Consider the following 19,968-nt stretch of genomic DNA (forward strand, 5'->3'; position numbering starts at 1 on the left):
TTGAGATGAATAAAATGAATAAAAAGTACCAGTGGCTCAAGTCATTGAAATCGAGTGATCAGTCATTTGACGCTGTCGTTTCACACTTGTTTTGCTTGGCTTTCTTGTTTCCTCTCTTGCGTCTTCCTTCCTTTCTCTCACTCTTTCTCTCCCTTCTTGGCTGTTTTCATACTCCTCCCTCTTTTTTCTCCTTTCTTTCTTTTCCTCATGCTCCCTTTTCTCCTTTTCTCTCCGGTCATACTCCTTCCGTTCTTTCTTCCTCTCTTCCCGCTCCTTTGCTTTCTTTTCTTTAAAATCTTTGGCTGCACACTCCATCTTAACGCGCCTTTGTCTCTCGCTGCCTTCTTTGCTCATGTCATCGTCATTCTTTATTGACTTCTGTTAAATAAAAAGAGATACCAGCTGACAAGAAATAAATCCCTTAAGCTACGCCATGAGTTGATTTCAGGTTGAATGCAGTATATTTAAATAAATCTACACACCCCTGTTCAAAAACATTGGTAATATTAAAACAGAAGAGGCTAATATAAATGAACCTCTTCCAATAATTGGAGTCGAAACCTAATAACTGTGCGTCAATTAATCAGTGAGAAGAAAGGAGGAAGAGAATCTGACCGTAAAGCAATTGTTTGGTGCTACGAAGCTGTTGAAGAGTTGCTGTTGATTCCAGAAGACGTCCATCGTGGGCATGGCATGCTCCTCAAGGGCCTTGGCTCTTTTCTTCCATTTTTGGTGCTTTAGAATCTGTATTTGGAACTGAGAGGCAATGGAGCAGACCAGCTGGGCCAGGTGCAGCTACAAATGTAGTCATAAAATACCATGATGCCAATGGAATACGATTTATAATAAATATGATGTAACACAACAAATGACATGATTCACAGTATCACCTAAAACACGTAACTAACTGGACCAACTGTTCAATTTTAATGCCGCTCAAACAAAGCAGCGACAAAATCACCGCTATAGGTATGATTTACCATATCGACTTATTGTTGCTTCTTGGCTATCGACAGGTGCAGTCAAAAGTGAGTGCGGGAGGTGGCAATGCAAAATGTCAGATACAACTGCAAAGAGCAGATTTAAACATCAGACCACAAGCTCCTTGATAGCAAAGAGCAGATTTAAACATCAGACCACAAGCTCCTTGATAGGGTGTCGCCAAGACGATGATGTCATCCGTATGTGTGCGATGTCACAGGGGGCACGGCCAAGATGTATGCTTTTGATTGCGTATGACCTTTTTCTTTATGAATATAGCAAAACTATTGTATTGAGTTTGCTGATGAGTAGCAGCATCGATTAAGGGAAATCATCCCACAAATTGATCTAAGAACAGATTGATGGTGGTTTCACTGTTTCTCTTGTCGCCTCCACACTTTATTCGTTCAAGTTCCTTTGCCTTACTCTCACACTCCCTCCATATTTAATCATTTATTTTTAACTCCTTTGTAAGGTCACAGCTAAGCCAATTGGTACAAACAGGACTGGATGCCAGCCAGTCAAAGAGAACATAATTGACAAACAATGGACTGGTCACCAATCAATTCTAGATTGAATGCAGCCTGGATAAAAAGTCTACACACCCATGTCCATTTGCCAAAATTTTTTGATTGGGGAAAAAGAAAAAAATCACTTGACAAATGTAACTGTAAAACTGATTATACAGAGGAAAAAATAGAATAGAACCAACATTGTTCATTTTGCAGTCTTCACAACTCATATTTGTGGACATGTGTGCTGTGCGATTGAGACTATGCCAGCTTTTATTTCCATGTCAACAACACTTGCCAAATTCTAAATGGCTGACACTTGAATTCAACAACCTTCTCCAATCATCATTAATGCCTTCTAGACTTGTGCCGCCCATAAGCCGAGCTAGGCAACTGCCTAAGGGCGCAGCAGAGTCCAAAAGGGCATCAAGAAAAATATTCAAATAATATTTGATGATAGCAGTATTCAAAAAAATCATACAAAACAATAAAACAAAAGAACAGCAAAACCATTCATAATGTCTTTAAATAATAATTAAATCATTTTTCTAGTGTGCCTTTTGCCCGTTTCACTTTTTCCTGTGATGCAATAATTTCTCCACAGACCGTAGTCTCACTCACCACCCAGCACACCAGTGAGCTACCTGAAGGTGCTATTTTTAGCCTCCGCAATTGAGCACGTTACACGGTGACAAGTCAACTTTATTAAAAGACAAAAGCCCTCCGGGTCAGAAGAAAAAGAAGAGAGCATAACCGTGAAGAAAAACAGGTTTGTTGTGATGCTTTTTTTCCAACAGCATAAGCACGTAGACTTAGCGCAACTGGAAGGTAGCGGTTATTTACATAGAGTTTATATAACTTAATGCTAAAGCAAAATTATACTGCATCATTAGCCAGGCTGTTGTTTTAGAAATATTTTCAGTATTCAGCTAGCTGTCGATTAGTTTCAGTTTACTTTACTGCCCCTCCAATTTTTTCAGAAATTTGGACAAAGTCCATGAGGGACTAAAAAATTGTCTTACTTATTTTCATGTGATGTGAACCACTTTTACCTTGTGTTAAATTGTGCTTTTCAAATAAATTTGCCTTGCCTAAAAGTGCCAAGGTTAATTAAATAAATACACCATTAAATATGCAATTAATAATTTCAAAGTTCTGTGGTATGGGGGACTAAAAGTGCCACGGATTTAAATGCAAACATTTGCTATTAAATGTGTCATTAATTGATTAAAATGGCAATCATGTAAAAACATATTCTATTTATTTATTTATTTGTCTATTTATGCACCATCATATATTATTTGATTCATTATTATTGGATAGTCATGTGTAGTTGCAGTGCTTCAAGATTTTCTTTTAACTACGCTCATCAAAGATAGTGGCCGGATCCAATAGACAGGTACAGTAGGCTGCAAGAATTTTAGGCGCTATTATGGTTATGTCATGCTGGTTTCACAATCAGCAGCTATTTGACTAATATAATGTAACATTCCACTTTCTTCTCTTTGTAGATGCTCTTCTGAAGTATTTTCCTTCTACCTCTGCACATCCTGGGCCATCTTTTACAGCGAACTTATCCACATCAGCACCAAGTCCAGGAAAGAAGTGCACCTTCCAAAACAACTGTCATATGAAAGTGCAATAGATGCTTTTGCATCAGTGAAGACAAGGTAAGGTTAAAGGTCAAGGTGAAAAAAAAAAGTTGCATTTTAAAGTGTTCTGTGTGTCTTTATATAGGTTTGTGTGGGTGGGTGTTAATCATATTGTAATAACAATTGTAATTTATCTAATGCATTTGTTTAAGTGTTTTTATTACTGCTTGTGAACAGTAATTAGAGCATTTTTCTTTTAATTTCTGCACTTGTTGGTTGTCTTTTTTATATAATAAATTACAAAGAAATAACGTGCTTTTTCAGTTTGTTTAAATATATGTGGTGGGTGGGCAACAAATATGTTGCTTAGGGCACCAAATTGGTCAGGAACGGCCCTGATGCCTTCCTTTACTATCACCCTTGCGTTATTTAATCAACAAGACCCCTTAAAAAATGGCAACTGAAGTCCTCCCCCAATCGTCCACTAGATGCTGCTGTTTTACAACAAATAAACCCTTACTTATAGTATCTCACGAATGAGTTGTGAATGTAAATATGGACAAGGTGAATGTTGTTTTGGCATTAGTCAACAAATTGTCTAAAACTACTAAATCTATTAACTCTTTCATTGTAAGTGACACAAAGAAATTTATAACCGAGCAATTATGATTCCGTTTTTAATAATGCTTATTGATCAGATTCTCAATAAACGTCACACACAGAGACATGAACACAGATGCTTCAAGAGGTCTCAGTAGCAGCCAGAGCAAGCCAAGCTGAGAAACGATTTCTAGGAATTAAATTAGGGCTGCAGCTATCGATCATTTTAGTAGTCGAATAATCCATCAACTAGTTAATTCGAATAATCGAGCAATCGGATAAGGAGCATTTAATGCATTGCAGAATAAATTTTAGGAGATGTAAAACAGTCTTGCTAGGATTGGACTTTCAAAAGAGCTTTAAATGCTTATACAAAATAAAATTGTCCGAGTGCTTCTTCAAACTATGCAGAATTGCACTTTCATTTAAAAATAAATGAAAATACCTGAGCTTTGCTTCAAACGGGATACACAAAATAAGGATCTAAGTACAAAAAAAAAAACAAAAAAACAATTGGCTAACTTGCATAGCAAAACTCTAGCTTAAATGCAATAAAATACTAGCGCTGTTTTACAATGCTCTTGACAAATCGTTCAAACACATCCCCCCTCCCCAAAAAAACAGCTAAATATACCTATAAACTAAATTACGAATGCATTAAAAAACAAAAAAACAAAAAACAAAACATTACCGCAAACAAAAATCTACCCAATGTTGGCCTTAACAGGGAACAGCTGGATTCAGCCATGTTAAATGAGTTGTCATATTCACTGTTGCCACGTGTGGGCAGTGTATCCACCCAAATAAATAAAACTAAATGCAAACACTTTCAAAATATACCATTACAACGCCACTCAAATTAAGCGAATAATAAAAGCAGCAAAATTTGCTTAAGCTTTTTTCGCATCGAATTACTCGAGCTAATCGTTGCAGCTCTAAATTAGCCTTTTAGAACAGGTTTTTAATGCCTACCTCTTTAATAACCAATGGACAGAAACGATTTTTTTTTTTTTTTGATTGGAAGAATTTTCCCTGGTAATCCAGATGTTAACATTTTATGGTGAATTCAAGTTGATTTTTTAATTTTATTTTGACTTTAAAAATGTCTTTCAAATGTAATTTTAAGTAAAAAAGCATGAAAGTCGGAGCTTAATGAAAAATAGTAATATGTGAAACCATTTTAATTAAAGTATGTCAGTAAAACCTCATGTTACAAACAAATACACTCACAAAACATTCAAAGATTAAGAAAAATGGCTAAAATGTACATATGTTTACAAACTATATTGAGGTATAGGTATAAAAGGTGAGAAAGAAAATGGCTTCACAATAACTGGACATGTTTTTCAGCCAACAGTTGCCTCTGATAATATAAACTACAATTTAGCACGGAGATTTTCCAGTTGCGTTATGAGCTCTTGGGCACTGAATCTACACTGGCTGTCTGCAGCCCAACATCTGCTCAACAAAGTCTTGCAGTCTCTCCCTTGCTCTGACTGGAAAATGGCTTGGTCCTCAACCTTTGGTCGAAGGTTCTGTGCAACTACCGCGTAGATCACATGCTGCCTGTCCCCCAGGTAGGGCTGCTCTCTTGTCATCAACTGCCACATGGTAATCCCAAAGGAGAAAATGTCTGATTTATCAGATATCTCTTCACCCTTGAGCAACTCCGGTGCTCGGTGCGTGTACGTCCCACCAGCGTGACTCAACGGAACCACGTCTGAAGCCTCACGTTTTGTATTCAGTTGAACAGAACAGCCAAAGTCTGCGATCTTGCACTCATCTTCACTGGAAACTAACACATTGGCTGGTTTTATGTCCAGGTGCATGATCATATGGGAGTGAAGGAACTGTAAACCGTGAGCGATATCCAATGAGCATGTGATCCACCTGTCCGGTGCCAGCGGCTCCTCCACACAGCCGTAAATAATCTGATGGAGATTCCTCTTGCCGACGTATTCCATCATGATCGTTCCGATACTGCTTTCGTCGCCGAAATCCGTCGGCATGCAAGTAGTAGCCGCAATTACACGCACTACGTTCCGATGACGAAGGTGCGCAGCATTCAGCTCTGCCCAAAAACTTTGACGGGAAGCCAGTTTGTTTTTGGTGCATTTCTTTACTTTTTTCAACGCGACGGTCTCCCCGAGATATTTTGCCTTGTAGACAGAACCGAAGCCTCCGGAACCAATAGGCTGGACACAGTGCAGCTCTTTCCAGTAGATTACAGAGGACCACAGACGGCTAGTAACTTTACCTTGGAGTCGCTGAGTCGGGACCTGTAAAGTGGAGCCAAATGAATGTTTGGATAAGGGGCTGCTACAAGTCCCGATGTCCACGGAAGGATAAATATCTTTGGGGAGAAACCGGGTGGGAGGCACTGGAGAAGGCATGGTTTCTTTTTTCCCAAAATTAACACCACTCACAAAGGGAATGGAAGGAAACTTTCTACATTGCCTGGCAGTAAATGGCTTCTCTTAACCGTCTTTGTCTAGCATCCCGACGCTGTCTTTCCGTGAAGATATTCTTATAACAAAGCAACGTTTTACAGACTTAAACTTTTGTTTTAAAGAAATCGTATTCATGTCAGTTCACGGAAAGAAAATCAACAGCATCTGGTGCTGCCGTTTCAAATGTAAGCGCGTGTTTGTGACGTCATATATAGGCGACAGCGTTCAAAACTGTTTTTCCAAGTTTTCCCACTTGCGTGACTTAAAAAACAAAACAAAACAAAACAAAACAAAAAAAAAAACATAATAATGTATCACATAACTGACGTAGGAAAAATAATTGTAAGAATTTACAACATAAATTATCTACTGCTATTCTTTATTGAACCACACAAAACAAAGCACCCAATATCAACGTCAAATACAATATTATAGATTGAGCATTATCAAGCAGCATTATCAACAACAATTTACAGAAGCAAAAAAAAAAAAAAAAAAAAAAAAAAAAAAAACCCCACAAACAACAAAAATCAATACATTTTCTTTTGAGAAAGAAAGATTTCTAAATCAACATGAAAATGAAAAGGGTTAGATGAAGGGCCTTCCCATCTGACAAATTTAAGGCTTTATCAAAGCTACAGAAATCATTTCTCCAGTGAGCCAAACATGGTTTGGTTTAAAAAAAATCTACACTGATGAAGGTTAAAAAAAACTTCCCCATAGGCAATATCACATTTAAAGAAAATTCTAAATTCTTATCTGTTTGATAAACACCAAACAAAATGGTTTCTTCTGTCAGGGCATATCAATATTTTTAGATTTCAGCCAAGTCTTCAATTGACTCCAGAACGACATTGCAGTGAAAAAACATATGATTAAAATTTTCTATACGTCCACATCACAAAAAGCACAATTATTCGCTTCAAAACCAAATTTCAATCTTAAAAATTCCTTTGTTGGGTAAATTTTGTTCAAAATTTTGAATATAATCTCTTTGGCTTTAGGAGGCACCGGAAATGACATATAATCCTTTCATATATTCTTAATCTTATCGATTCCGAATTGTTTTAAAATATATATTCTTTTAATTGGGTTCGGATAATATTCATTTATCAACAATTTCCTGATTACTTTGTTATTACATTTGTTAACACAAAATTCCTGACCCCCCCCAAACTGCTAAAAAAAAAAAAAACAATACTGCACTCTCTGGTCCTAAACACGCATAGATGTCTGTGGTCATAGACATCTAACATAAAGCTCATCGAAATCTGGTACGTCAACGTCATCGCCACCTTTAATGTGGCAAACTATTTATTTATTATAATATCATTTAGTGAGTATTAGCGTTCTGCGGAATAATTTTTAGTATTACCCCGGACTGTTTAGGGTTATTTTTGGGTTCTGGTTTTGCTCTTACAGAAACCATCATTTACTGGATTTCTTAGCAGTGTTTCCAAATGAAAACATTTTCAGCCTTTCCAAATAAATTGCACTGAATGTTGCTGTTGTGATAGCATTAAGATTGTTTTAATTGTCGAAATCAGATTGTCTGGTTGGCCATTTTGTTGTTGAAATACACAGATGTTGATCTCTTCACACTTCTGATAAAACGAAAATTTTGTAATTCCACTGTTTACCAAAAAATTATCTTACTGTTTCAAATATGTGAAGGGAAGTGCATAGTTAACAGAAAACACACAAAACATGAGATAGCCTTATGTTTATTGAACTTTCAATACATCGCATGAAAACACTGGAGCCGACAATGTCACCCCTTTTTTAATAGCAGCAAGGTATGTAAATAAAAATCAGGTTATTATGCAAAACAATAAATAATCTGCCTCTTTGGATTACGTCAGTGTTTAAAAAAACAACTATTTTACATAGACTACAAACATATCTAAATATATATTTTTTCTATGTACACACATACAGTACTATATACATACTGTACATACACAAGCATGTGTTTACATATTTGTACTGTTTTATATATATATATGTTGTATATGCACACTAATTGTGTGTATATATACACACATTTGTGCAAATACACAGTACATATACACACATAAATACATATACAGTCCATATATGCACAACATTATATAAATGTGTATCTATATACATACATATATAAATGCATAAACACACTGCATGTATACACACAGAATATGCATGTACATACATGTATATAAATGCATTGCCTATATATATAAAAATATGACAGTAGTTCCTAAAATTGATTTTTAGTTAAATATTGAGAATGACCATTTTCAGTCAATCAATTCCATCACTGTTATGGGATGGCATTGTTTATAATGCAACACAAAAATACTAACATGGCTGGAATGCATTCATTGAATAAATTTCATCCAATTTTCAACGTTGTCACATATAAATCATTGCCCCCCCCCTAAATAATAATAAGAAAAATGTCACTTTTGCTATCACTCTCCCAATTACAAAGCTTCCCAATATTAAAAAAAAAAAAAAAAAAACACAGGTGGGGCAAATACACGGGGTTGTTTGTTTGTGAGATACAATTTGCAAAAACAGACTAAACTTATCACAGTACAGTAAAATTACTATATGCAGATATATCGTACAACCAGTTGTGCACATGCCAGCTGCTCTGTTAGAATGAATACTTTCAAACAAACAATACATTCTAAAACTGTAAAAGAGGTTTGTAGCACCTTGAGGAGCTTTAGAAGTATGTTAGCAGCTTGATCCGATAGAAAAATATATTGCAATATTGCAGTGTTTCGTCCATAAACATTCAAAAGGTTTTGCTGGTACCACTGAGGCTTTTAAAGAGGTTTGGCATGAAAGGCTGAGGGTACTTTTCACAAACAACTGTGGGAGCATTTGCGTTTATTTATTTCTTAATAAGAAGGATTTTATCCAAATGTGTGTGTATTTTTTAGTGTCCTTTTTTTCCACCATCAGCAATTTCTGTCACCCCTGCCACCCCAAAATGCTGTTTGGTAATCTTCCACTTTAGCAGCTTTTAGGCAAAAAAAAAAAAAAAAAACCCACACAAATCAAAATGTCAACTTTTCATCAACAATTTTCATCACACTGAGATCCAAACCTGGCAGAAAAATACATCTATTTAAGGTAATAATCGACCCCTCAATACACCACAAATAACATGTGCAAGTAAAGCAAAATGATACATTGAGAAAAAACACAACACTCAAAATTGTACCTATAAAAGTAAAACATCTTATGCACTATTTACATGTTATTGAACTATATACATTTTATGACTAATGTGTCCATCAACTGGAGAAAATTAAGTTTTGGGGGAGAAAGCGGTTTGCAAAAATTTCTTGTAAAACCACAAAGCTTATAATCATCGCAAACTTCTGCAAATGTTTGAACAAAACAAATCCAAAGCCACGTTTGGGAAAAAAAAGATCTTACCAAATTCCATTATTGAGAAAGTAAATGGACATAAACAAGTAAAAGTGAACAATTGAAACATCTAAGCATAAAACATGATCTCTGTGAGGTACAGCAAATGATAACACTGTTAACTGTGAGTCAAGCCTTTTTGCAGTCGAACAATAAAAATGGAACAATTTCATCTACATCAGCATTTATATTTGTTTTTGATGCAATTTAGAATGTTGTACACAATAAGTGCCTTGGTGAATTTCCCTAAAACTGTTGCAAGCTCGGCATATATTTTACAACTTACAGAATTTTAATAAAACCAATGCAAGCTTTTTCAGATTGTACTTTGAGATACTACCAATTGGTAAATGATTGCAAATGCATTATAATACATTAAGATATACAGTAAAATGATTTCAGTCCCCTTAACATCTTCAAAAAATTGGATGAAGTTACTGCACAAAGTAACATAGTGAGTGAATGCAACAAACGAGGTCTTGGTGGTTACAAAAATATATTACACATTGTGACAAGGCTAAATACTGTATAGTATGCACAAAGATTTGAAAACAAAATCTACATTTACATTATAATAAAAACTTCATACACATTCTGTGGGTGGTTGTTCTAATACATTTCCTACTTTTTAATTCTTCCATGTACACTGAGTGCAAAACTTTTGAGCTTTCAAATCTTTCTATATATGATGGCATCGTTCAACGATAAAATGTTGCTGTTTTTCGCCCCCCTGGTTTTTTTCCCCTTCCTTTTTACAAACATTTATATTTACAAAGTGCTGATGATATGCTGGCCTTTCTGGGCCAGTGGGAAACAAAATACATTGCATTAAATTCTAAGGCCTCTAGGATGATAGCTGTATGACTGTTCAGTTTTTCAGCTATTTCAGGTACTGGTACTCCATTTTTATATTTCAAATGACAGAGAAGCAGAACCGGCATGGCACTGTAGCTATATCACTTGTATTAATGAAATGTGGCACACTTCAACAACAAAAATATATATAATAATCTTTGCAAACACATAACTGATAGGGACTGTTAAAATACTAATTTGAAACAAAACAGGAAATCTCTTGGTCAGCTAAAAGATGTGTAGGCATTCATTAGCAGCAGCTCGAAGCCAGATATACCGCTGTCATTTTCCATATTCTTTGGTTTAAAGGACTACTAAAAAATATTAAAAATGGAAATTCAAATGTGTATCTGTGATACTAATGCTAACACTCAGTAGTTCTTAGTGCTTTGTTCTAAATATTGTGGAATTCATTGAATTAATTATATTTTCTTGGACCTTTGAAATAGTATTCCCATTTTTTCCCTTCCCATTTTCATTCAATGTATATTCTCTAGTTTAGTTTTCCACATTTTTTCAGCCATGGGCCTCAACATGCAAGCAATTACAATAGTCAATTTCATGACGTTAACTATATATCACAATTAACTGTGTACTAGAGATGGACAGATTATTGGCAGCGATATTAGGAAATTTAAAATATCGGTATCTGCCTTATTTTTTTTTTAATCTGACCGGCCGAATTGAAAAAAAATCAATGTAAAACTGGGTTATTTCAGCTCAAATGCAGCCGCGACTCTCTCTTCTGCTTGCTGTCTCCTACACTAGTATTCATCTCGTCCTCTGATTGGCTCAATGGTAATGGTAAATGGAGTTACACTTGTATTGCGCCTTTCCACCTCTTTAAGGCCATCAAAGCGCTTCATATTATATCCTTATCTACCTACTGGTGACGCACCTCCAGGAGCAACGTGGGGTTTAGTATCTTGCTCAAGGATACTTAGACGAGGTCGTCAGGGCTTTATTTTCTGTGGAGAAATTTGAGAGAGCTATTTATTTAACCTTTTATTCAACTTTATAAGAGATGTTTCTGAGTCTAGGAAATTCAGGCACTTTTGGAGCTTTTATTTTCTATTTGTGTGATTCAATAAACATGCAGGTATTTCTATGAAGTTCAGTGTTTGCATTATTCAATTTTTTCACGCTAACTTTTTACACTTTTACCGCAAATGAATATCGGCTTCAAAAATCAGTTAACGGCCCCTCTAATTACTAATAATTGGTATCAGTATTGGTCCTGAAAAACCCATATCTGTCGATCTTTAATGTGTACTGATATAGATGTAAAAAGGGTGAAATGATATTGATAACTGCCTGTTTTTCGACAATGATGTGATAAGTGTTAGCAAATGGGGTGATGTCAATTTTGCAGCTTGTCATTTAGAAAAAAAAAACTGATCTGAGTCAAATGCAAAAGCTAACAAGCAAGCAAAGAACAAAAAAAAAATACAAAAAAGATGTCAAACGCATGTTTAACCTTTATACAAGGGTCAAACAAAGAAAGCGAGCGTGGATTACTGAGGAAAAAAACTGCAATTACTCATGTATATAGTTTTTGAAAAATGTAGAAAAAAAGGCACATTTATAGTAGTGTACTGCTGTTGGTTTGTTTTCATACATCTGCTTGTAAAATGATGATAATTGCTGTTGGATTGTATTTACAGCAGAGGAGTGCTGCCATGACATTTCAGCTAATTCAACACTATCAAACTCTTCACACGAGGCTTTGCTAATTTTGGTGAAAAAATAATGACAGTGCTCCAACTGAATGTATACAACTCGACGGTGTGTTTTTTCATCCTTCCCTAGAATAAACGGAGATTCATTGTCCAAGTCAGTACGTGACAATTGGCATGTAACGTAGAGTATGTAATGTGTGTGTCGTGCTCACACCTTACTGGATCACTGAAAAGCCTGATGGAAGCGTGGCAACGTGGTGGGGGTGCTCAAGTTGCAAATAAAGGAGGCTTGGCTTTGAAGTGGACTTTGTGCAGCCCCGGGGCCTTCGGATGGCTCGGCGGGCAGGTGGAGATGTACGTCCTCTTCGTTCAGTGTATGCTGCTCCTCGTTCCCCCCTGTATGGTTGTACAGGGGCCCGTGTAGCGGTAAGAAATTGAAAAGCTGTGAGAAGTCCATCATGGAGGAGGACGGCGCGAGTGAGTCGCTTGCCAAAGCAGCTGTTGCCACTGATGTGGCAATTTTGGACAAGGACCTTTCTTCAGTTGATTCTTGCAGAATGTCCACATGATCCCCCGTCTCAAGTTTGCAGTTAGGGACTTGTAGATCTTGTGCTGCAGAGGATGAGGAGGGCATCCCACTCTGTAATTCCAATAGATAGCTCTCCAGTTCTCCCTTTAGATTCTGCTCCCGTTCCTGTGAGGAGACAGCGTATGAGGTAATGTTGGAGCCCAACGGGTATTTTATAGAGAGAAAGTGTGCAGCGTTGGGGAAAGGCTCCGAGTCCAGAATGGGGCCGGTATAGAAGTTGTGCTGACGTGGCGTTGTTGTCAGTGTGTCTGGGAGCTCTCCCTTAATGCCCCCAGACACCAAGTCATAGACAACAGGCTCCAGCAAATCAGCTGGCTCAGTTTTCACCCTCAGCAGCTCCTGAGGGTGACTCTTTTTAACATGACGTGTCAGGTGGTCCTTCCTCCCGAAGCGCTGGGCACAATATTGACAAAGAAAGTCCTTCCGTCCCGTGTGAACCACCATGTGGCGTCGGACATCTTTCCGTGTATAAAATTGACGCTCACAATGCTCGCAATGATGCTTTTTCTCTTTGGTCCCACCAGAGGACTTGCCAGCATGACTTTTGAGGTGTTCCAGAAGCACTCCAGTACTTGGGAATGGCTGCAGGCACACTTGGCAGGTGAGATCTCCGCTATTGGCAGCATGAAGGGCAAGGTGGCGTTTGAAACCCAGCTTGGTGTTGTAGCTCTTACCACACTCTTGACAAGCAAATGCCTCCTTATATGGGTCGTGGATGTGTAGGTGATTCTTCAAGTGGTCCTTTCGGTGAAACATTTTCTCACAGTAAGAACACTTGTGAGTTTTTTCTGGAGAGTGAGTTGCCGTATGCCTTGAGACAGAGACAGAATATATGAGCACTTAATGTCAGTTTAATAAAGGAACTTAAAAATAGCTTTTGGCTAAATAGACATTTTTACCATGATGCCAAATATACTGTATTTTTGGGTGGCTAAAATATTTTGAATCAAAACAATTTTTGTCATTGTTTTTCAAGCTCAGGTCACTTTCTGCTACCCAGAAGTACACTGGTGTGCATTCTTTACAAGCAACATGAAAAGGGCTATACAGTGTACAAGACTAAAACCTAATGTACCTTAGTAACTTGTACTTGGAGACAAAAGCCTTGGTGCAGCCAGGGTGAGAGCAGCAGTAGGGTCTCTCGCCGGTGTGAGAGTAAGAATGCACCTTCAACTTCTCCAGACTGTTGAAAGCTTTCTGGCACTCCTGGCAAGGGAAATTCCTTTTTGGCTTTCCCTCTGCTCTTCTGCGCCTTCCCATGGGTGGTGCAAGCTTTGCTTTCTCCACACCTTGGTCAAGGTTGCCTTGGGTTCCTGTGGCCATGGCACCTTAAGGCAGACCAGTTACATGGATAGGAAGGCACTTTCCAAATTGTGCTGGTGTAAGTACCGTATCCACTTTTTTGCCCTCAACATCATCCAGACTCATGAGCCTGAAAAAGACAGAGTGAAAATTATGATATTTTGTTTTTCTTCACAAACACAATTTTTCAATAACATTATTTGATGCCATATTATACAGCAGTTTTGCAGAATCTTTGCATTTACTAATAACATTATAGGGTAATTACAAAAATATAATGTGCAAATCGGCGGAAACAACACATTTATTCAGTTTTTCCAACGATAAATCGACTCCTGATATAAAAAAAAAAAAGTGCTATTTTGTTTTACATTTAAATTGCAGGATAAACATAAGTGCATTATAACTTTTACAAGTGAATATACTTTGACCTTCGGCAAACTTTGGAAGTTCCGTCGTTAAATGTTTTGGTGCCTTTGCACAAAATGCTGCTCAATATTACTGAATATATCAACATTTTCAGAATTTTTTCATTCAAATTTTTGGCTGGACTCTAGCCTAAAGTTTCACATAAAATCTAGCTGCTATGGCTATTTATTACATTGATCCATTTTGCATTCTGATTCATTGCTGATGATGAAGAATCAGGAGCATTTTGTAGTTCCGTAACTTCTCTAGGATACCAAAATGACAAACATAGTGTCACTTGTACTCTTCCAGTTACAAAATGACTACTCAGAGCACAATAATGAAGTCATCAACCAAAGGTTTGTGGAGTTGTCGCAGTAAAACCAAAATCTTCATTTTTCAGCATACCAAGAACATTTTACAGTTTTTTGGGGAACACCATGCTGTCAGAAAATGTGTGTGCTTGTTGACTTTGTGAGTAAAAATGTTGTGCATATTAAGTGACTGACATAATGAGAATCATCGTCTAGTTTCCTAAAAGTGATTTAAGATGTTATACAAGTACAGTGCCTTGCAAAAGTATTCGGCCCCCTTGAATCTTGCAACCTTTCGCCACATTTCAGGCTTCAAACATAAAGATATGAAATTTATTTTTTTTGTCAAGAATCAACAACAAGTGGGACACAGTCGTGAAGTGGAAGAACATTTATTGGATAATTTAAACTTTTTTAACAAATAAAAAACTGAAAAGTGGGGCGTGCAATATTATTCGGCCCCTTTACTTTCAGTGCAGCAAACTCACTCCAGAAGTTCAGTGAGGATCTCTGAATGATCCAATGTTGTCCTAAATGACCGATGATGATAAATAGAATCCACCTGTGTGTAATCAAGTCTCCGTATAAATGCACCTGCTCTGTGATAGTCTCAGGGTTCTGTTTAAAGTGCAGAGAGCATTATGAAAACCAAGGAACACACCAGGCAGGTCCGAGATACTGTTGTGGAGAAGTTTAAAGCCGGATTTGGATACAAAAAGATTTCCCAAGCTTTAAACATCTCAAGGAGCACTGTGCAAGCCATCATATTGAAATGGAAGGAGCATCAGACCACTGCAAATCTACCAAGACCCGGCAGTCCTTCCAAACTTTCTTCTCAAACAAGGAGAAAACTGATCAGAGATGCAGCCAAGAGGCCCATGATCACTCTGGATGAACTGCAGAGATCTACAGCTGAGGTGGGAGAGTCTGTCCATAGGACAACAATCAGTCGTACACTGCACAAATCTGGCCTTTATGGAAGAGTGGCAAGAAGAAAGCCATTTCTCAAAGATATCCATAAAAAGTCTCGTTTAAAGTTTGCCACAAGCCACCTGGGAGACACGCCAAACATGTGGAAGAAGGTGCTCTGGTCAGATGAAACCAAAATCGAACTTTTTGGCAACAATGCAAAACGATATGTTTGGCGTAAAAGCAACACAGCTCATCACCCTGAACACACCATCCCCACTGTCAAACATGGTGGTGGCAGCATCATGGTTTGGGCCTGCTTCTCTTCAGCAGGGACAGGGAAGATGGCTAAAATTGACGGGAAGATGGATGCAGCCAAATACAGGAACATTCTGGAAGAAAACCTGTTGGTATCTGCACAAGACCTGAGACTGGTACGGAGATTTATCTTCCAACAGGACAATGATCCAAAACATAAAGCCAAATCTACAATGGAATGGTTAAAAAATAAACGTATCCAGGTATTAGAATGGCCAAGTCAAAGTCCAGACCTGAATCTAATCGAGAATCTGTGGAAAGAGCTGAAGACTGCTGTTCACAAACACTCTCCATCCAACATCACTGAGCTCGAGCTGTTTTGCAAAAAAAAAAAAAAAGTTTAAATTATCCAATAAATTTTGTTCCACTTCACGATTGTGTCCCACTTGTTGTTGATTCTTGACAAAAAATTAAAAATTTATATCTTTATGTTTGAAGCCTGAAATGTGGCGAAAGGTTGCAAGGTTCAAAGGGGCCGAATACTTTTGCAAGGCACTGTACAATTACTTGATACATAAACAGGCGTTAAGGAATACTTAGGGTGGAAAAGTGTGTTTTAATAAGTTTAAATGCAGTTAAAGCATGTTTGGAGCTGCACTATGTTTAAAAATTCCTGTGATTCCACTTGTTGTATGGGGGCTCCCTCTAGTGGTAGCAGCAGTATTACTGCCTGAATACAGTTCAGTTGTATTTAACTTTTTATTGTACTTGGTTTAAAAGGTTTGACAACCACTGAGATAGACGAGCAGAATATTGCTTGAGATAAGATTAAGGTGAAGGGTAGCCTGAGAAACTAAGCACGTTAATGGTAAAAATCTGAATAACAATTGCAGCTCCACTGTAAAATCAACACTGTGCGCAACAGAAAGCCTATCTTTGGCATGCAGCAAAAATAAAACAATATTTTCCAGATATATAACCTTCAAAGCAATGATGTAAAGCATGCTCACATGCAGAGTTGCTCGGAAATTTTTAACGAGCTTGCATATGCCAAGTTGATTTCACTGCCATTTGCAACACTAGTAAAATATCAAAATACAAAAATAAACAAAAAGAAACGCCACAAGTTGAATGTTGTCGGATGCTTTTCAGCGACAAACGCGGACACATGTTGCACAGATATCCCAGGAGAACATTATTGGGTTTGGCAGCATATCTTAATACCTTCATTTGCTATTTATTATCCAGCGGTGCCTTATCTTTACCGACCTTAAACTGATGTCAGTCATCCGAACTGTCTGTAAATATTGTGATTATGGTAGAAAATGACATCAAGCCGATGAAGATGTTTCTAGTAGACGGGACAACAGATGGTTTGCATCGATGATGATCGATTGACAAGCTCAACTGAAGCCGTAGCATGAACACAATTCACTGCAGACACCAGGAAACACCAGAATATAAGACGTTATTCTTTTCCCCACACCATGAACGAATAGTTCGTTATTATTATCTATTGACACTGACTCCCGTCAGACAGCGATCAACTTTCATCAACTCCTTAACTAGTGTACACTTTTTAATATAGAGTTCATAGAGGTGCGCGGTAACACCGTCTTGGTCAGAGTTTGTTAAAAGGTGTTTTAACGAAGCCATGCCGGGTTCTTCCCTGCGGTCACAAACTGGGCTGAGATTAACACAAACTTTTTTCCCGAGCTCACCCGTCTCTCATAATTTGAATAACCCCGATATTTTAATTCAAGAAATGAGTAACGGTATGCTTAATTTACATGAAACTTACCCTGGGCGCTTCAACATCCCCTTTGCTGTGTTTTTCTTGACTTTCCACTATTTTCCGAATTTTTAATAATTTTTTTCTCATATTTTTGCGAGACGCGGCGGGCCTGAAATTTGTTTGCTTTCCTATCTTTCGAGCAGCCATTGTATGTGCGCTGCAATGCAACCACACTTGGACCTAAGTCACGCCCATTTAAGGTTACACTTTTTCGAATAAGACAGTGAAACTTTCATATTGGTGTCACTTATTGACGCCGTTAGGTGAAACATATTTTTTGTGCTTCTAATATAAGGTTTCAAACATTTCAAAAGGATTCCCATTGAACTAAATGTGTTAGGACCACGTACACGCCTGCCAAGAAACTCATAGGGTCGTCCGGTTGCCAGTCTGTATGGACATCATATAAGACATCCTATTGGCCGATTATGCTGTCAGTCTCTATAACTGTAATTAAGGGGATTCTATTGGCTGTTTCTGCTGTCAATCCTCAGTTACTGCGTTGTTGTTCTTCCTGCTACACAGTCGTTCTTGTTAGCATGGCATACAGAGTTATATGAATTCAAAGATATCATTCGCTAAATGTCTGCGTTATTAATTATCCCCTGAAAGACACTCCCCCTGATTCTTGAAGTGTTAGGTAAGTTGAAGGGATTGCATTACATTCTGTCGTTTAGTGATATTTATGGAGCATGATTACACGTGGAAGTAGAGGTCATCTATTAAATGTACATTCATTACTACACTTCGTATTAATTCGAAAGATTTAGACACCTATTTCTTGCTCTTGTTGCAAGCTGTTAAGACAGAATGCCACCATAAACGTAAAATGTTGACATCGAAGAGTATGTAAAGGTAGTGTAATTAAGACACAATATAGTATTTATGTGTTAAAGTGTGCCTTTAAAAGGCGTATCTTGGTGATTGATATCAATAGCTCTGACTCCAGGTCTCCTACGTCTAAATGCTAGCATCTTCCCCATCCTCATGAATGTGTTCTTTTGTATTTATTTGTGTTAGACTGTTTGACACTTATGTTCAATAAAAATCAAACAAATGTGCACTGGCAATTGTTGCTCTCCTTTCTTTCAAGTCACTCAAATGCTCCAAGTCTGAAACCTGCTTATAATTTAAAATTTTTCAAAACAAAAAATTGACAAGGTGTCTGCTTATTACTAAAACCTGTAAACTTTGGTAGACATTGTACTTTTTGTGCATCTACACAGATACAAATGGACAAACATGTCAGGAAAGTCCGGAATCAAGACATAAATCCTTGCATTGAAGTAAGATGCAATCCCTGTTTGAGACAATATCATTCTGATACTGATGTACAATGTTTGATCATTTTGTATGTTTTATTTATTTTTTGCTGGTAGGAAAGTGATGCCTCACAGAAATGTTTGGACGCTTACAACTATGATAAGAACATGTGTACTGCCGACTTCCAGAGATACAAGAACTGTAGGAAATATTGGGTATTTATGCAATGTACTTTTACTAAAATTCACTGGGTCAAACTTGGGGGCACCAGTTGATCAGCATGCAAGAACTGGACAGATTATAAAGATGTTAGTAACAATTTTGAAATAAGATGAACCTAATACACCATATCATAGATATTTCAGTCAAGATAAATAGTTATTCTGCTGCACTGTAGTACTTTGCTATTTTGTCAAATGATAAATTGGTGAATTTGTGCATAGTGAATTAGTCACGTATAACTACCGTATTTACAAAACAAGGGGAAAAATATATTCTCTGTGCATATTGTGATGTTTAAATATGTATTTAGACTGCCACCTACTGGCATGATAGTAACATGTCATTCTCATGAATGTTGCAGCATTAAAAAAAAGCATACATCCATAAGGAGAGTTTAAAATAGAAATAATTTATATCTGTGTTTTTACCTAACCTGTCTTTCTTTCTCCGCAGCACAACATAATGTTGAACAGGAGGAGAGAGGGTATAAAACCTGTCATGCCCACTGCTACAGAAAGGCAGGAGATTCTCTCTGGTATTGGAGGGAAGCCATATTGAGGGGTCACGATGTGTATACAGAGCCATCAGGTGTTTGACAGACATTCTGCTAATGCTAAAACAATGAACTGTATATCTGGGACTTTATGTAAAGACTTAAGAAAATATGCATGCAAACTGCTTTACTGTTTTTGTGAACAATGTGAAAGCCCAGTAAAAAAAGTACCTCACCTCATTTTGCTGTTGTAAAAATGAATGAAGATCAGGTAAATATGCAGATTTCAATATTAGGTAGTAGAATAGTTAAAAATGTAG

General features: G+C 37.3%; 4 protein-coding genes across 4 annotated transcripts; 1 reads left to right on the plus strand and 3 right to left on the minus strand.

Annotated features, from left to right (window-relative positions):
- Positions 1-18: 18 nt before the first annotated feature.
- LOC130908466 (uncharacterized) lies at positions 19-1,066 on the minus strand. The gene is made up of 3 exons (XM_057823909.1): positions 981-1,066; positions 616-795; positions 19-378 (listed from the first exon to the last, which is right to left on the minus strand). The coding sequence occupies exons 1-3, from the start codon at positions 981-983 to the stop codon at positions 37-39; spliced, it is 525 nt and encodes a 174-aa protein (XP_057679892.1). The 5' UTR covers positions 984-1,066; the 3' UTR covers positions 19-36.
- A 3,785-nt stretch (positions 1,067-4,851) lies between these two features.
- On the minus strand, positions 4,852-6,331 carry mos (v-mos Moloney murine sarcoma viral oncogene homolog). Its single transcript, XM_057824682.1, has one exon. The coding sequence runs from the start codon at positions 6,076-6,078 to the stop codon at positions 5,062-5,064; it is 1,017 nt and encodes a 338-aa protein (XP_057680665.1). The 5' UTR covers positions 6,079-6,331; the 3' UTR covers positions 4,852-5,061.
- A 1,597-nt stretch (positions 6,332-7,928) lies between these two features.
- plag1 (pleiomorphic adenoma gene 1) lies at positions 7,929-17,819 on the minus strand. Its single transcript, XM_057823792.1, has 3 exons — positions 17,677-17,819; positions 13,760-14,116; positions 7,929-13,495 (listed from the first exon to the last, which is right to left on the minus strand). Exons 2-3 carry the CDS (start codon positions 14,005-14,007, stop codon positions 12,319-12,321), a joined length of 1,425 nt encoding a protein of 474 aa, XP_057679775.1. The 5' UTR covers positions 14,008-14,116; positions 17,677-17,819; the 3' UTR covers positions 7,929-12,318.
- A 344-nt stretch (positions 17,820-18,163) lies between these two features.
- Positions 18,164-19,888, plus strand: chchd7 (coiled-coil-helix-coiled-coil-helix domain containing 7). The gene is made up of 4 exons (XM_057824536.1): positions 18,164-18,310; positions 18,897-18,956; positions 19,050-19,148; positions 19,609-19,888. The coding sequence occupies exons 2-4, from the start codon at positions 18,903-18,905 to the stop codon at positions 19,711-19,713; spliced, it is 258 nt and encodes an 85-aa protein (XP_057680519.1). The 5' UTR covers positions 18,164-18,310; positions 18,897-18,902; the 3' UTR covers positions 19,714-19,888.
- The last annotated feature ends 80 nt before the right edge of the window (positions 19,889-19,968 follow it).

Source organism: Corythoichthys intestinalis, chromosome 20, assembly GCF_030265065.1.
Source record: "Corythoichthys intestinalis isolate RoL2023-P3 chromosome 20, ASM3026506v1, whole genome shotgun sequence".
In the NCBI taxonomy this organism is placed as follows: Eukaryota; Metazoa; Chordata; class Actinopteri; order Syngnathiformes; family Syngnathidae; genus Corythoichthys; species Corythoichthys intestinalis.

Bases quoted from the DNA above. Each gene is read 5' to 3' on its own strand.
- mos (XM_057824682.1), bottom strand. From the start codon at position 6,078: ATGCCTTCTCCAGTGCCTCCCACCCGGTTTCTCCCCAAAGATATTTAT.
- chchd7 (XM_057824536.1), top strand. From the start codon at position 18,903: ATGGACAAACATGTCAGGAAAGTCCGGAATCAAGACATAAATCCTTGC. The intron at 18,957-19,049 runs GTAAGATGCAAT...TTTTGCTGGTAG, and splicing joins ACATAAATCCTTGCATTGAA to GAAAGTGATGCCTCACAGAA. The intron at 19,149-19,608 runs GTATTTATGCAA...CTTTCTCCGCAG, and splicing joins AGAACTGTAGGAAATATTGG to CACAACATAATGTTGAACAG.
- plag1 (XM_057823792.1), bottom strand. From the start codon at position 14,007: ATGGCCACAGGAACCCAAGGCAACCTTGACCAAGGTGTGGAGAAAGCA. The intron at 13,496-13,759 runs GTACATTAGGTT...CTCTGTCTCAAG, and splicing joins TCCAAGTACAAGTTACTAAG to GCATACGGCAACTCACTCTC.
- LOC130908466 (XM_057823909.1), bottom strand. The intron at 379-615 runs GTCAGATTCTCT...TTTATTTAACAG, and splicing joins CACCAAACAATTGCTTTACG to AAGTCAATAAAGAATGACGA.